At 51.3% G+C, this 17601-nt stretch overlaps 1 protein-coding gene across 1 annotated transcript in view; it reads right to left on the minus strand.

Moving 5' to 3' along the window:
• Window positions 1-13620, minus strand: part of LOC142462944 (membrane-associated guanylate kinase, WW and PDZ domain-containing protein 1-like) — a 118508-nt gene extending 104888 nt beyond the window's left edge. The window contains exons 1-2 of the mRNA XM_075565163.1: window positions 13540-13620; window positions 3310-3493 (exon numbers count right to left, since the gene is read on the minus strand). Of these exons, the coding sequence (XP_075421278.1) occupies window positions 3310-3400 (91 nt within the window). The 5' untranslated portion in view covers window positions 3401-3493; window positions 13540-13620. The remainder of the gene's footprint in view (window positions 1-3309; window positions 3494-13539) is intronic.
• Between the last annotated feature and the right edge of the window lie 3981 nt (window positions 13621-17601).

Below are 17601 nucleotides of genomic sequence, written 5' to 3' on the forward strand. Positions count from 1 at the left end.
ACACACACAGATACAAACACACACACACACAGATACAAACACACACACAGACACGAGAGCAGTGGAGAGCAGAGGCAGCGACCGATGTGAGTGACTGGGGGGGGGAGGAAAGGCATGCAATCCATGCAGGACAGGCAATATTACAACTAACTCCCTCCCCCCCAACCTCCCTACCTTCTCCTATCACCCGGGGCAGAAGGGGACGGGACACCGCGCAGCCACCAGCAGACAGAGAAGCCAGGAGCAGGAAGGCAGACACACACACTCACCGTGTGCTCTGCACAAAGCAGAAGCCCCGCCCCGGCTTCCTCTCTGCCTGCAGCCAATCCCCTGCGGCCCGGCCGGCATGAAGGAGGAATAATGGGAAGGGATAAGCGGAGGAATGGTGGGGAGTGATAATCGCGGCGTCCCTCTAGGCAAACCATGGCGCACAAGGGCGCCGCGTCGCACAGATTGGGGACCACTGGGCTGGGCCGCAAATATGTTTGTTGTGGGCCGCATGTGGCCCGCGGGCCACGAGTTTGACATGCTTGCCTTACAGGAACCAATCACAGTAATGAATGATACACAAACAAGGTATATAACTAATCTTTACTGTACACACTCTAACATATAATGAACACATAATAACAGTACACCGGTGTAACGGGTGCTCACCCCAAACAGGACAGAACTGCGAGGCTGAGGTTGGGATTTGAGTATGCACCAACCTGCAGCCGCGAGACTGCGTCCGGTGTGCAGATTCGTAGAATGGTGGCCGGGTCAAGGTAGGAGAAGTAGAATAGTAATGATACTCGCCGTGGTCTAGGGTTGGAGAGGTAGAATGGTCGTAGTACGTAGCCGGGGTCCAGGACTAGAGATAGTGGGAGTCCAGCTACAAGCCAAGGTCGAGGATAGGAGAAGGCGGGGGGCCAGGTACAAGCCGAGGTCGAGGTTGCTAAGAAGCAAGACAGGTTTGGCAGAATGCACAACGCAAAACAGGACAAGGCAGGCTGGGTGCTTGTGGGTAGCACTTCATCTCAGGTAAGAACTACTACAGTATGCTCAGGCAATTTGAAGCAGGGATCTGTGAGCATATAAAGGGCTGTAAACCAATCAGCTGAAAGACAAAAGGTTGCCTGTGATGATCGTCAGGGGGTGAAGTAAGCACCACAGGTGAAGGAGATGAGAAGGCATCCTGCTGTCAGTGTTAATTCCTTGTTGGATTGCTTTGCCTAACAACAGTAGCACGGCGCTTACGCATGATCCTGTCAGCGTGAGGGGCGTCACCAGTAGTGTCATGGGCACGTCACAGCGGTGGAGCATACGGCCGATCCTCATACCAGGTACCCAGTGTACACTCAATGTCCCAACACTTGGCGATTCCCCCAAAGTACTGAGGGTGCGGGGGCACCAATAACCCTGGTGTCCTTCCACCTCAGTCCCACCCAAGTGTGAGGTAGCGCTACTTATGTGAACTGTTGGTGCATGTACATGTATACCTTCCTGGGCACTCCTGTACCCAGGTACCGCTAGTGGAATAAGGATCAGTCAGGTCCAGCGCAGCGGGGCATCCGACATCAATCCACTCACTGCTTAGGATCCTGATCTGCCTCGTGGGCGAGCTCCAGCTTGAGTGTCTCACCTAAATGTCTATGTGGCCTGTGGCCTCGTCCCAGACCGCAGGGCACCGCGTGGCCGTCTGGTCACCAGTGCAATAACACTACTAACATTAAGGGGAAGAGTCCCTATCTGGGGCCTTCGCAACACACTCTTCTACAATGGCTCAGGGCCCAGCTGGGGCCTAGGGGCAAGAACTAGGTCTAGCCCAGGGAAGCACTGCTCCCTGGACAATACCTACTCCGTTGCCTCCTCCGTCAGGACTGACTCGCGGGCTCTCAGCCTGCAGAGGGTATACTGTTTTTCCTGCTGCTCGAACCCTATTGGCTCAGACTGCCCCATGTGGTATTTGCCCCAGAGGATCCTGGGACATGTAGTCCTGCGCTGCGTCTGCGAAGCTACCTAAGATGGCCACTGCACTTCTTACACTGCGCATGCGCCTCTCGCATTTCTGCACATGCGCGATGCCCAAAATGGCCGCCCCACACTCCCGGTAGGTGCAGAGATCTGGCAGACCTCCGATCAGCCAGGAAGCTCTCCCACCCCCCCACACCACCCCCTGCCCCCGCACCGGAGGTAAGAAGGGGGACTCGGCTACATATGTATTTGGGGGTGTTTTTTTTATATATGTAATTTGGGGGTGGGGATTTATATGTATTTGGGATGTGGGGGTGTTATGTACAGTATATGGGGGTGTTTTTTTAATGTACTGTATTTGGTGGGTTGGGGGTGGGGAGGTTGGTATGTATTTGGGAGGTTGGTATGTATTTGGGAGGTGTGGGGGGAGGTTGGTATGCAATGGGGAAGAGGTAGTTTGGTATGTATTTGGGGGGTTAGGGGCTTGGTATTTATAGGGTTGGTATGTATTTGGGTGGTGGGGGGATTGGTATGAATTTAGGGGGTGGAAGGGAGTTTGGTATGTAGGAGGGGGTGGTGCTGTTGGTATGTATTGGGGGGGGAGTTTGGTATGTATTTGGGGGGGGGGTTGGTATGTATTTAGGGGTTGGTAGGGAGTTTGGTATGTAGGAGGGGGTGGTGCTGTTGGTATGTATTTGGGGGGTGGGGGTGTTGGTATATATTTGGGGGGTTGGGGGGAGTTTTGTATGTATTGGGGGGGAGTTTGGTATGTATTGGGGGGGAAGTTTAGTATATATTAGGGGGGTTGGTATGTATTTGGGGTGGAGGGGGGAGTTTGGTATGTAATTTGCGCGGCAGTTTAGTATTTTGGGGGGTTTTGTATATATTTTGAGGGGGGGATTGTGTGTGTAGGGGTAGGGGGGAAGGAATGAGTGTGAGGAGCAGTGGTGGATTTACAATTTTGCCTCCCTTAGGACCATACTTTTTTGCCGCCCTTAAATGTTATGTCTCGCCCTTTCCTCAATACACATAATACCGTCCTCCCCTAAATACTGCTGTGGCCAAGCTTAATCTAAAGCTTGCCCGCATTTCTCCCTGCCTTTTCAAATTTTGTGCCGGAATTGGCAGCGAGCGGCCGTTTCTCCATTCAGCGCTAATGCGCTGAACAATGGAAGCGCCTGCGGCGCCAAAATAAAAAAAAGCCTGCGTTTGAACGGGGTTTTAAATTACCCGCGGAGGCAGCTGCATTAGCTTTATGCTGGCCGCCACTGTACATGTAACACATGTATCCCCCCTCCCCCCCTCTGGGAGATACACTGCTAGTTACTGTCTCTGTGTGGTGAGGAGGCTTACCTGTTGGTTCAGGAGAGCTGAGGGGATCTGCGATGGAGTAGAGATCAGGATAGGTTTGTGATGTCATCTGGTCCGGTATCAGCGACTCCATCTTCAATGGGTTCTGGGAATACCAGAGACAGTCTCCTCCTGAAGCACTCTCCCATACACCTCCTCACTGACTAAATCCTGGCAGGTATATATACTGTAATAGAACAGGGGACTTTATTGCATCACTGCATAGATGTTACCACAGCGGTTACAGGGTCTCAGAAGATTCCAGGCTTCTGGAAGTCTGGAGCCTTGCAGCCTGACTGTCCTCTCACACTCCCAGGAGGGGAGATAAGGGAACTCACATCCACCTCTTACAAAGGGTGAACACAGACTAACTCACTAACTTTTGGCCCTTTCCTTCAGAGTGGAACCAGAAGGGGCAGGCTCAAAGTCTGTACCTATACCAGATAGGCTGTTACCAGGAGATGAGTCACCACCCCCTTCAGTCACTCAAAAGGGAGCAGGTGGGGGGGTCAAAAAGCCCACAGATTAACCTGTCACTGCCCAGACTACTAGGAGTTACATGACAGGGAGGAGAGATAGGCCAAAAGATACAGACCATGTTACATACACATACAGTAATACCGCCCTCTCCTCATACACATAATACCACCCTCTCCGCAATACACATAATACCGCCCTCTCCTCATACACACAATATCGCCCTCTCCTCAATACACAGAATACCACCCTCCCCTCATACACATAATACCGCCCTCTGCTCAATACACATAATACCACCCTCCTTTCAATACACATAATACTAACCTCTCCTCATACACATAATATCGTCCTCTCCTCAATACACATAATACCACCCTCTCATACACATAATACCGCCGTCTCCTCAATACACATAATACCGCCCTCTCTTCATACACATAATACCGCCCTCTCCTCATACACATAAAGCTAAGGCCGCCGGAGCGGGAGGGGGGCATACACATACACACATACACATACACACACACATACATACATACACACATACAGGCATACCCTGCTTTAAGGACACTCACTTTAAGTACACTCGCGAGTAAGTACATGTCGCCCAATAGGCAAACTGCAGTTCACGCATGCGCCTGTCAGCACGTCCTGAACAGCAATACCGGCTCCCTACCTGTACCGAAGCTGTGCACAAGCAGGGAGACTATAGAGCCTGTTACAAATGCGTTATTTACATCAGTTATGCACGTATATGACGATTGCAGTACAGTACATGCATCGATAAGTGGAAAAAGGGAGTGCTTCACTTTAAGTACATTTTCGCTTTACATACATGCTCCGGTCCCATTGGATATGTTAATGCGGGGTATGCCTGTATATACTCACACACCCGCAGCTCCTTCCCTGCTCCCCGCTCAAGGTGCCTCCCATCTAGCTCCTTCCCTCCCCTACTCCCCATTGGCTGACTCGCGTACCACGTGACGCGTCAGCGCCGAAAATCTCTAGATTCTTGCAGCATCGGCCGGCTGACGCGTCACAGTACGTAGTCAGCCCTGCCGGAAGGAGGCAGCGGGGGCAGGGACCATTCAGGCAAGGGTCTGGTGGTTCGCGGCCGAGCGCCCCGCCAGCCGCAGCGGGTTCGCAGCGTAATACCGCCCTCTCCTCATATACATAATACCGCCCTCTCTTCATACACATACCGCCCTCTCTTCATACACATACCACCCTCTCCTCATACACATACCGCCCTCTCCTCATACACATACAAGTGTTTGAGACTCCAATATCTGGTCCAGCACGTTAAAAGAGTTTGCCGAGAGGATATACTTAGGAGGAAGAATGCTTTCTGGGACATCTTTGGACTTGTCTTCACTGATGAATTGGCGGGATAAGGCATCGGCCTTCAGATTCTTAGTACCGGGAATGGAAGAAATAATATAATTGAACCTTGAGAAAAAGAGAGCCCAGCCGGCCTGACGTGAGCCAAAGCGGTTAGCGCCTTCGATATACAATAAGTTTTTATGTTCCGTGAGGATTGAAATGGGGTTCCAGGAGATGTCTCCATTCTTGTAGCGCAAGTTTGATGGCTAACCGTTCTCTGTTCCCAACATCGGAATTTTGCTCTGTGGAGGAGAATTTCTTTAAGAACCCACAGGGATGTAATTTGTCCTGAGGAGATTGGCTTTGTGAGAGTATGGCTAGTGCTCTGATATCGGAGGCGTCTACCTCTTAAGTGAAAGGGAGAGTAGGGTCTGGATGATGCAAGATGGGGGTGGAAACGAACTCCCTCTTGAGAGACTCGAAGGCCTGGCATGCTTCCGGGGGCCAGGAGGAAGGATCCGCGCCCTTCTTAGTCAGGGCAGTGATAGGAGCCACAGTGGCAGAGAAATTACGGATTCATTTACGGTAATAATTAGCGAAGACAAGGAACCACTGAATCGACTTGAGAAAAGTGGGCTGGGGCCATTCAAGAACGGCTTAAAGTTTATCGGGATCCATAGCGAACTCTTGATCAGAAATAATGTAGCCCAGAAAGGAGGTAGAGATTTGATGAAATAGACACTTTTCCATCTTGGCATAGTGATGATTCTCACGGAGGCGAGAGAGTACTAACTTCGTATGCTGGATGTGTTCTGATAAGGACTTAGAAAAAATGACAATGTCATCGAGCACACGAGGAAAAATTAGTTAAGGACATCACGGAAAATCTCATTTACAAACGCCTGGAAAATCGCTGGTGCATTACAAAGTCCGAAAGGCATAACCAAATATTCGTAATGGCCGTTGCGTGTATTAAAGGCAGTCTTCCACTCATCCCCTTGTCATATGCGTATGAGGCTGTAAGCCCCACGAAGATCAAGCTTAGAGAAAATGGTAACGCCTTGCAAACAGTCAAAAAGTTCTGAGATAAGGGGCAAAGGATAGCGATTTTTCAGGGTGATCTTGTTAAGACCTCTGTAATCTATGCACGGGTGAAGCGACCCATCCTTCTTAACAAAAAAGAAACGAGCTGGAGAAGTGGAATTTCTAATAAAGCCTTTCTTTAAATTCTCTTGAATATATTCGGACATCGCCTTAGTCTCAGGAAGGGACAATGGGTAAGATCTAGCTTTAGGAAGGATGGACTTTAGGAAGACATCAATGAAGTCGGCATAAATTTCAGGGAGAAAAGTTTTGACAGGATTGATGGTTTCTAGACCAGCGAGAACTTGAACCGAGGACACAGAAAGTTTCTTAGAAGATAACTCCCATTGTGTAGGTCTTTTATCAGTCCAATCTGTCAGAGGAAGCGGGGATAGGCTGCAAGAGACAAGAGGCACTAATGATGCTTGACACGCAGCTGGGGATCGTTGCACATCGTCACGTGCGTGCGCCGCGCGTGAGAGCAGCGCGGTGTGTCCGGGTGGCAGAGCCAAGCTTTGTGGCAGGGGCTGAAGAGCTGCGGGTGCGCGCACGCTCTAATTAGAGTGGGGTTGCGCACATGAGCACAGAGTGGAGCAGAGGCAGCAGCAACACTAGGTAAGGAGGAAAAACATCGCAAAGGACGGGTTCCCCGATTCCTTACACACTGTTAACCAAATATTCTCGGACTTGAATATTTGCTATTACTTCTACACTACCGACACGTTTAATCCGAGCAGGGCTAGTTCCGCAAGCCGGGGGATGCCCCGGCTTGCTAGCCCCACTCCCTCGGCGTGCCGTGCGTCACCGATGCGCGGTCACGCGTCATCGGGTGTCAGCGCCCCCTGCACGCTCGTCCAGGGCTCCCCGAGGGAGCCCTGGTGTCCCGCGATGTGGGGGACGGCGGCAGGGGGTTCCGGGGGACCCGGCAGCGGGAGGGAGAGCGCCCCGATCGGAGGGCGCTCTTCCGCTGCTTCGGCGCGCGCCCGGCACCCTCCGGCGCGCGCCAGGTTACTGCTGCGGCCGAGAACGGGCAAATGCTCAAATAAACTCGGCCGCAGCAGTACATTGTTTGATATTACCAAATGAGTATTGCCCCTCTCCTGGTTGGTTCCTCAATAATTTGGGTCATGTAATTGTCGTTAAGCACCCCCAAAAACCTGATTCCTTTTGGTAATTTTATTAGCTATCACGATACCACAAGGACTTCTGTGTGTTGACTGCTTCAGAACTACACTCTGTGAGTATTCTGGAGAGCCCCTCCATGGCTCCTTGCTGCATTACATCCAATGAAGGAGTGTTACTGCACTGATGCCTCACCCGATGTGCCAATTATTTTGTCATACGTAAGTGATGTATACTTACTTTTATTAAAGATCTATCTATTTTCATTCATCTTTGGTGTGCTCCTTTCTCGTTCTTTTCCTTTGAAGACCTCCTTGTTAGGAATCTAATTTCTCAGCGCCGTCCGTGCAACACACAGACTAACATTAGGGAGACTCAGGGCGCATGGCGCAACCTCCGCTTACCTGCCTCCACGGGCCGTCAGCTCCTCCGTCGCCGCAGGGCCCCTCCCCTCGGCGGCCCCACCGCTCCTCCTCCTTCTCAGTGGCAGGCGCGGGTCCTCCGTCCCGCACGCACACATGTGTCCTCTTCCAACGCTGGTCGCGTGCACACGCAGCTTACAGAGCCCACGCCCAGCATCCACTCTTCTACTTCCACTCCTGTTATGAGGCTCCGCCCCCGTACACCGCACGGGTGTAATCAGAGTACTACCAGTGCTCATCTGGGTTGTATCAGCCACACCTATCCAGAGAGGCTCCCTGCAGTCCTCCTGACCCGCCTCCATCCCTGATTGGTCAGCCCAGCCTTATCTAGCATCTCTGAGCCCTCACTCATCGCTCGACATAGTCTCTGTATGGAAGTGTTTGGTGTACTCTCGGTTACTACAGGTTTTGACACAGCTCGTACGACTACCCCCTTTGGCTCTCGACTTCGGCTCTCCTTGGACTACGTATTCTCTGGCATCCCACGATCACGGCTTTGACTTCAACCTTCCTCATCTCTCCACCCCCTGATCTCAGCAAGGCAATCACTATTCTACTCCTATACCTGGTACCAGCAAGTATGGTCTCCGTTACTTATATCTGGCCTGGCAACGCTTAACATCACACTCCGAACTCGCTCCCTTTGCTGCGGGTGCGTGTATCCCTACTTCCCCCTTTGGCACAGGGGACGGGTCTGGTCTGCAGGCAGCACCGGCGTAACACTCCTCTTTCTGGACACCCTTGGCCGAGCACTTGCACAGAGAAGGAAGCTGCAAAGAGATTTGAACAAACCAACACAACTTTGAAATATACATTGCGCAAAGGAATTATTTTTCCCTTAGTCAATTCGCCATGCTCTCTCTGAGTTTCTGAATCTTGGTGTAAGGGTTCCAGTCCTGGGTTTTGCAGGAACTCGCCTTTACAATGGCCATTGCAACCATCTTTGATCCTGGCAAATCTCTTCCTGGAGTTAGTAATTGGCTGCACCTGTTCCAGTGCTTTAAATATCAGCCAGCTACTCCTAGCCCCGGCCCAAGCATGGTGTTTTATTCCATGTGTTCCTGGACCCTGTCAGTTCTTGTTCCTGTATACTAGCCCTGTTGCCGAACCCAGCCTGTGACCCCGACCTTGCATCTCTGCCACCTGCCTTAATCTCTGCCTACATCCTTACTACAATTTACTCTAATAGGACTCTGTACCCTGGCTCTGGTCAGTGGTCATATACTCCTACCTTAGCTCTGTGGGTCTGCTTCATATTGGAGATACATTTGGGAGGTACAGGTACACGTAATTTACTCAACTACTCTTCAAGCAACGGAGGTGTCACGGATGCTCACTGCAACCTGGACTGAACGGCGGAGCTGAGGTGGGGAAGATATATAACCATCGCCCTAAGCAACGGGGGTGAGTCCGGATTGCAGGGTCGTGAACGTAGCCGGGTCAGGGTTGGAGTGTGGAGAGGGTAGCGGGTACTTGCCTATGATCCAGGGTTGAAGAGCGTAGAATGGTCGAGATTCGTAAACCGTGGTCGAGGATTGGAGAGCGTTGAATAGTTGTTGTCCGTAAGCTGTGGTCCAGGGAAACAAGAAGAGACTAGTCAGGTACAAGCAGGGTCACAACTGGAATTCGGAATAAACGTAGACAGGTACTCAGGCTGCAAGTGAGCATGGTGCATAGAAAGGTCTATACTCAGCAACGACCAGAGGGTGACTAAAGCATATATACCGAAGGGAACCAATCAGGGAGAACAGGGAGGAGTGGCTCAGATATAGGTAGACCTGTGATAGGCTGAGGCAGGGTAAAACTCAGGTGTAGCCACCCTGAGATTAGTCCAGGCATTCTTGTAGGTGTTTCTCTTTAAGAGGCGCGCATGCGCGCCGTGCGCGACGGGAGTGCGACGCGCTGAGGTGCACGCACATACGGGAGCCGCCACGTGCCCCCAGAAGGCGGGGCCGACGCATCGCCGGGAGGGGGGCCGACGGAGGATGCGGCCGCGCGGACCGCCATGGAAAGGAGGCGTGGGTGAGCGGAGGAACGTAGGGACCGGGCACGCGGTCCTGACAGGAGGATTGTGGACTTCTGTGCATCATGCTGTACTTCAAGCTGAAGATCATTGCTTCCTGGGTCAAGTTGTTGGTGCTACAGTTAGATGAGGAGGATGAGCCTTCATTACGGCAAGGGTAAGCGACAGATTTATTTTATTTAATTGTGATTTTAGGGTGCCCCTTGTCACGGGAGACCAGCACTTTTAACACCTTAATACCCTGATCCTTTGATTGAGCAAAGCAAGAGATAAAATAAATTGTCATTTATTTATAGAATGAACATACACAGCTTGATTTACAATTACAACAAAAAAATACACGTACTAGTTACGCTGTTAAGTCTGGTTACAGGATGGATCTTTCACTGCATGACGAATCTTGTTACATGATGGAACTTAGATGGAACTGCAGGGTTTTTTATGCACTAAACAGGCCTATACCTTACCGATGCAGCCAATCTACTCTGTGGGAATAATTCCTTAACCCTATCACGGACTTGCCAGTTCCTTTCAAACCTGGCAGAGGGGCCTCTCAGTCTGCTCTGGGCATGTGCCAACTTTACACCTTGGCCGCATTGCATATGAGGCCCGTCCAATCTACCGGTGCCGCTCAGTCTGGGCAGAGCAGCCATATGCCAGGGTGGCTTTGAAATTCTCTTCCTTGCTAACAAATGGTTACCACCTCCATATCCAGGACTGCCTTTGAAACTGGTCCTTTGAAGCTTAGAGGGTGGAGTAACTCCCTCTGCTTTCTATGCAAATGGATTTTTAGCCATACTGAATGACTTCCTCTGACCATTACTTTAATAAAAATCTAAACCTTGTGGACTTTTATTCATCAATTTTTTATATACCTTTATAAAAATTGTGCTATAACCTTTTAAAAAAGGTACTTTATTGTGTCATGAGACCCATCCAACGCGTTTCAAACGTCACCGCGTTCTTTATCAAGGATAAAGAACGCAGTGACGTTCGAAACGCGTTGGATGGGTCTCATGACACAAAAAAGTACCTTTTTTAATATATTTTTGATTTTGGGTCCTTTCCTGCTCCCTCCGGTTCGTGCGCTCCTCTTCATCTTCTACTTCTGCATTCCAGCATTGGAAGTTGAACAGCCCGCCACACCAAGGAATGTGAGTAATTATTGCTACAGGGTTACCTACCAATGAGATTGATCATGAGTGATCTTGCACCACCCACTACCTGTCTTCAGGAGGACTGTTCCCATATTGTCAGCTGCATTACCACTATTTTACATTTGTGACTTTGGATTTCCTTTGATGTTGGTTCTGGCACTATATCATTTGACCTGGCATTTGAGCGCTCTGCTACCTCATCTATCTTGCTCTAACATTTTGAATGATTTTACCTGACCAGCACTCACAGCAAATCTCAGCGTGCTAGGCCCTTCCTAGCAGGAGCTAGCTAAAATCCGTTCGCTGTGCTGCGGGCTTCTGGGTTTTAAAACCATTTTTTCTTTGCGTAGTTACAGGGAAACACTGTTACAGTAATACATTTCATAGCTAGACAAAACATGATTCTCGCCACCTTATACCTGGTGGGGGACACACATACATGTTTATTGAATGCCATTACAGGGCTGCAGAGCTGACAATCTGTATTTTCCCAATATGGTTCAGGAGCCCCCAGCCGGGCCAAATACCTTTATTAATGGCCTGGGTACCCCCTCACCGTCACACCAATTGATTGCTAATGTGGCTATCTATGCCCCCCGTTGAGGGAATAAATAATGACAGTAAAAATGAATGGGTTACTTGGCTTGTGGTTTTTTTTGTAATGTATTCTAATGTGTTATTTAATTGTGTATTTTTTTTATTTAGGCTATTAGCCATATTTGGCTACTAGGCCTTTGCCCATTTGTGTGTGTGGTGATGGGGATAGAGGATGGTGGTAGTTTCCCCCAGGGAGGGTGGATAGGCCTCCAGGGTGGATATAAGGGGGGGGGGGTAACCCCTTAATTACCAAAGCGTTTACTACCCGCTAATGTACACAAGGAGTTACTGACCAGTTGTTACTGTACCATTTTAATGTAAATGTTGGTGCCACGGAAGAGGAGGATGAGGATGGCCTACCCACCCTGGGGAAACTCCAAGCTTCACCTACCGCCTCGTATGACCGACAAACCGGACACTGCTATTTAACCCCTTCATTACGTTCGTTAGCCACTAAGGTAATGAAGCTGGGCTGTAATTTAATTTTTATTACATACGATTGAAGCAGGGGGTGTCTGGAGCTGAAAGGAATGCGGGTCAGGACCGGAGCCCCCGGCTTCAATCCTATGCAGTAAAAATAAGATATACAGACGAGCCAACGAGTATTCTAAAACTTGCCTTAAACTTTACATGCAGGGTACATTTCAGTGACATTTCTGCAGAGGCTAATGGCCCATCAGATTAACACAGCAGGGGTTCCTGGCAGTCCCATTCAGTTTGAATGGGACTGCCAGGGACCCCGCTGTTAATCCGATGGGCCATTAGTCTGTCTGCAGAAATGTGTGAAATGTTGCAGCATGTACCCAGCATGTATCTGGGTCTTTTTGGAGATTGACCCAGGTTTGTTTTAGAATAATCGTCGGCACTACAGTACTCCTTCCTATGCACATCATAACCCCGATCTCGCCACCCTTTAGGTGGCGGAAATAAAATATGCGGGGTTAAGGTGCGATGTGCATATTGAAGCTACCTGAATAGCATTTGCTGGCAAAAATTACGAGTTTTGGCATTGTTTGAGCTACAGCACGGCTTGTCAGAGCCAGAGTGCTAACACTTGATTTTAGCATGTTATTTAAGCTTTCTGAATAGCCTCAAAACGCAAAATTGCTTGAAAAGTGCAATTAACAAGCGTTAATTAAGTCACTTATCAAAGCTACCTGAATAGGCCCCATAAAGATACTCAAGTAATAATCCCCGAAGAACAGGGCATTACTGGCAAATAATGCCCTGTTCTTAGGGATTATTACTATTATAGGCTAAATGTAGGCTTATTTTTTATTTTAATTTTAATTCATAAAAAAAAATACATTTTTATGGTCATTGATTTTTATCAGCATGATTGCCTACATTCTTATGCTTTTACTGCAAGTTTATTAAAAGGAAATTGTACATACACCCAGCCCCCTCTATACACACACACACACACACACACACACACACACACACACACACACACACACACACACACACGCACACACACTCGTTCTCTCTTTCTGCAACCCCCCTCTATATACACAAACACACTCTGCAGACCCCCTCCTCTACACCCACAAAACACACTGCAGCCCTCCTTCACCCTCTACACTCACAAAACACAGAAACACACTCTACACACATACATACACACACACACACAACACTCTGCTCCCCTCCTCCACCCACAAAACACACACTGCAGAGATACACTCAAATCAACAAAACAGACTCTGTCACCTCTACATCCACAAAACACACACCAGCAGCCCCCTCCCTACACCCACTGCAGCCCCCTGTAAACACACTGCAGACACACACACCAACAAAACACTCTTCACCACTCCTCCACCCACAAAACACAGACTGAAGACACAAACACTGCAGCTCCCCCTCTACACCAACAAAACACACACACAGCATACACACACCAACAAGACTCTGTTGCCCCCACCCCCTACACCCATAAAACACACACCAACAGAAGACACACACTAATAAAACACTCTGATGGCCCCTTTACACCCACAAAACACACAACTAACACACAAACCTTTCCCCTCACTCTCCTGTGCAGAGCTCTCTGTAGGCCGGGAGGGGGAGGAGCTGGTGCCTTCTGTCCAATCACCTCCCCTGTCTAATGTGAATGAAAACTGAAAGCTGATTGGCTGAAAAACTTGTCAGGGTGCCAAATATTCCAGGCCATTACTGATTGGTTAAAATTTCGGGCATTATCCAATCAGTAATGCCCGGAATTTTAGCAGCTTGCAAAGTACAGTTTTCAATCTGTTTATTTACAGCCAATCAGCTTTCAGAACAGCTGACAGGGCAGGGGATTGGTTAGAATGAAGTAACAGCTCTGAGACAGGGCAGGGGATTGGTTAGGACGTATCAGCCACGGGTTGACTCCTCCCCCTTCCGAGCTGACAGATTTTCTGAGCAGATTCAGTTGAATTGGGGGGGGGGGGGGGAGGTGTCTGCAAAGAAGTGACTGCAGTTTGTGTGTCAGTAGCTGTGTGTGTGTGTGTGTGTGTGTTGTGCTGTTGTATATCTGTGCTGTATGTGTGTGTGTGTGTCAGTGTCAGCAGCAGTGTTTATGGGTGTAGCAGCAGTTGGTGTGTGTGTGTGTGTGTGTGTGTGTGTGTGTGTGTGTGTGTGTGGAGGTGCTGTGTTGTGTATAGAGGTGCAGTGTTGTGTGTGTGTGTGCGTGTAGAGGTGCTGTGTTGTGTGTAGAGCTAGGGGGGAGAGTGCAAAGTTTAGTAAGTGGCTGCATTTTTTTATTGTGGCTGCAGTGTGTGTGTGTGTGTGTGTGTGTGTGTGTGTTGTGCTGTTGTATGTGTAACAGCAGTTTGTGTGTGTGTATAGAGCTCCAGTGTGTGTGTGTGTGTGTGTGTGTGTGTGTGTGTCCGTGTCAGTAGCAGTGTTTATGGGTGTAGCATGTGCGTGTAGCAGCAGAGTTTGTGTGTGTGTGTGTGTGTGTGTGTGTGTGTGAGTAGAGCTGCTGTGTTGTGTGTGTAGAGGTGCTGTGTTGTGAGTGTAGAGGAGGTGCTGTATTGTGTCTAGAGCTCCAGTGTGTGTGTGTGTAGAGCTGCTGTGTGTGTTGTGCTGTTGTATATCTGTGTAGAGGTGCTGTGTGTGTGTATAGAGCTCCAGTGTGTGTGTTTGTGTGTGTGTGTTTGTGTGTGTGTGTCAGTGTCAGCAGCAGTGTTTATGGGTGTAGCAGCAGTTTGTGTGTGTAGTGTAGAGGAGGTGCTGTGTTATGGCTAGAGCTCCAGTGTGTGTGTGAGTAGATAATGCTGGGTCCGCATGGGATTGGATGAAGGAGGATGCCGGGGGCGGAGCTTAGAATGCCGGCCGGTCATCAGGGGATTGGTTGCAGGTCAGAGGATGCCGGGGGCGGGGCTTCGCTTAAGCAGCTGTTATTGGTAAAATTTTCAGACACAGAAGAGGTTAATTGCAAAGGAAATGGTTAACCCCGTACACCTGTGAACAGAGAGATGAATGTTAGCTACAATCTTCCTGTATAAATCTATACTAAATGCCATTGCAATGCTACTACCCCAGTCGCTCTCATCTTAATATATAAAATCGAAAGGTTGGTACTAGCCTGCGGTGAAGCTGATTGGTCCTCAGCCTCTGGCCAATCAGATTTGGTGGGTCTGACGTCACCCAACTGCCATTCTCTTCCCCTCGGCCACACACACACACACACACACACACACTCTCTCTCTGTCCTCTCCCCCCCCATCACACTCACCTCCCTCCCCGGCGCTCACTCACCTCAGCCCGGTATGTGACAGCGGCTCCTCCTCCCGCTGCGGGTGGCCGCGCACACACTGCTCGAGGCCTCCCCCGTGTTTCCCGTACCTCAGCCTGTCTCCCGGTGTGTCTCGGTCTCCGCGCCGCTCCTCCCGTCTGACACAGCTCAGGCCTCTACCTCCTCCTTCAGTCAGCGGCCCCAGGCAGCGCGTAGCTACAAGCTGATTGGCTGCCGGCCGGCAACGTGAAGGAACAGGCAAGCAGCCCTGCCGCGTCATTGACTCATCCCTGAGCAGGGAGGAGGGGGGGTGGAGCCGCCGTCACCTGCAGGGACCCGCCCGGGAGAGCCGGGTAAAGGCTAAGGATGGCGAAGCAGAGGAGTCTGGGTAAAGGCAGGAAAAGGCCGGGGCCAAGACCAGAAAACAGGCACCGAGGGGGTTAATGGCGCGGAAGGCTTCTGAGAAGGGGAGAGGTGAGCGGAGCATTCTGGGAATACGCCAAAAGAAATCAGTGTGGCATGAGCGAGCAGGGGATTCTGGGAAGCAAAGGATTCTGGAAGAATAGATAACTCCCACGGGATGAGCAAAGGCTTCTGGGAAATGACAGAGAGCTCTTATAGAGAGTGATCCCATATAAAAGGGATACCATGTAATATATATTTATCTTAAATTACCTGATGTAATGTATCCTAAAATAATGTTTATAATTAGTATCTGAACCATAACATAGATTAAACACGTCCCCCCTCCCGTCCACTGTCCCCCCCCTCCCGTCCACTGTCCTCCCCCCCTCCCTGGTCCACTGTCCCCCGCCTCCCGTCCACTGTCCCCCCCCTCCCGTCCACTGTCCCCCCCCTCCCGATCCACTGTCCCCACCCTCCTCCCGTCCACTGTCCCCCCCCCCCCCTCCCGTCCACTGTCCCCCCCCTCCGTCCACTGTCCCCCCCTCCCGGCCACTGTCCCCCCCTCCCATCCACTGTCCCCCTCCCTCCCGTCCACTGTCCCCCCCCTCCCGTCCACTGTCCCCCACCTCCCAGTCCACTGTCTCCCCCCTCCTCGTCCACTGCCCCCCTCCCCGTCCACTGTCCCCCCCCCCCTCCCGTCCACTGTCCCCCTCCCGTCCACTGTCTTTCCCCCCTACTGTCCCTCCCTCCCATCCACTGTCCCCCCCCACTCCCATCCACTGTCCCCCCCTCCCCCCACTGTCCCCCCCTCCCCCCCACTGTCCCCCCCTCCCGCCCACTGGTCCCCCCCCCTCCGCCCACTGTCCCCCCCTCCCCGCCCACTGTCCCCCCCCTCCTGCCCACTGTCCCCCCCTCCCATCCACTGTCCCCCCCCCCTCCCGCCCACTGTCCCCCCCCTCCCATCCACTGTCCCCCCCCCCCTCCCGTCCCACTGTCCCCCCCCCTCCCATCCAATGTCCCCCCCCGTCCACTGTCCCCCGTCCACTGTCCCCCCCCCTCACCGTCCACTGTCCCCCCCCTCCCGTCCCACTGTCCCCCCCTCCCGTCCACTGTCCCCCCCCTCCCGCCCACTGTCTTTCCCCTACTGTCCCCCCCCTCCCGTCCACTGTCCCCCCCACTCCCGTCCACTGTCCCCCCCCCTCCTGTCCACTGTCCCCCCCCCTCCTGTCCACTGTCCTCCCCCCCCCTCCTGTCCACTGCCCCCCCCCCCCGTCCACTGTCCCCCCCCTCCCATCCACTGTCCCCCCCCTCCCATCCACTGTCCCCCCTCCTGTCCACTGTCCCCCCCCCCCTCCTAGCGGGAAATTTAACTCACGGGCAACGACGGGTCTCTCAGCTAGTACAGTATATATGTCTAGGTAATCAGCCGATTACAATTAACCATTCAAGATGTCCAGCAATACCATAGAAACAATTCAGGACGTAAACTGAGTTACTGCATAATCTTCATTTATTTTCTGAATAGCTGGAATGTACAGTACAGCATTTCGGGCTACAACATGCCCTTTATCAAGCTTGTGCCAGCAAACAGAGAGATATAATCTTGTAGCTCCATGTTGAGTTGTTTGCCTAATCTCTCTAATCCGATTACAAACTCTTTCTTTGCAGACAAATTTACCTCTTAGGGCTGGGACCCGCTGCGCCCGTGGCGCGGGCGGCTGCACGGGCTTTCCCCACCAGCAGGGGAATCCTCCCGTGCCGGTCCCAGTCCCCCCTGGCTGCACAGCTCACTACACGCTGTGACGCGTCAGCCGCTAGGGGATACAAGAGAATTGTAATCCTAGCTTCGACGCGTCACGTGGTGTGGCTGTGAGCCAATGAGGAGGGGAGGCTTCGGGAGGAGGAGAGGCTTCGGGGAGCGGGGAGGAGTGTGGAGTGCCTGCCCTCTGTCTG

Source organism: Ascaphus truei, chromosome 11, assembly GCF_040206685.1.
Source record: "Ascaphus truei isolate aAscTru1 chromosome 11, aAscTru1.hap1, whole genome shotgun sequence".
Classification (NCBI taxonomy): domain Eukaryota; kingdom Metazoa; phylum Chordata; class Amphibia; order Anura; family Ascaphidae; genus Ascaphus; species Ascaphus truei.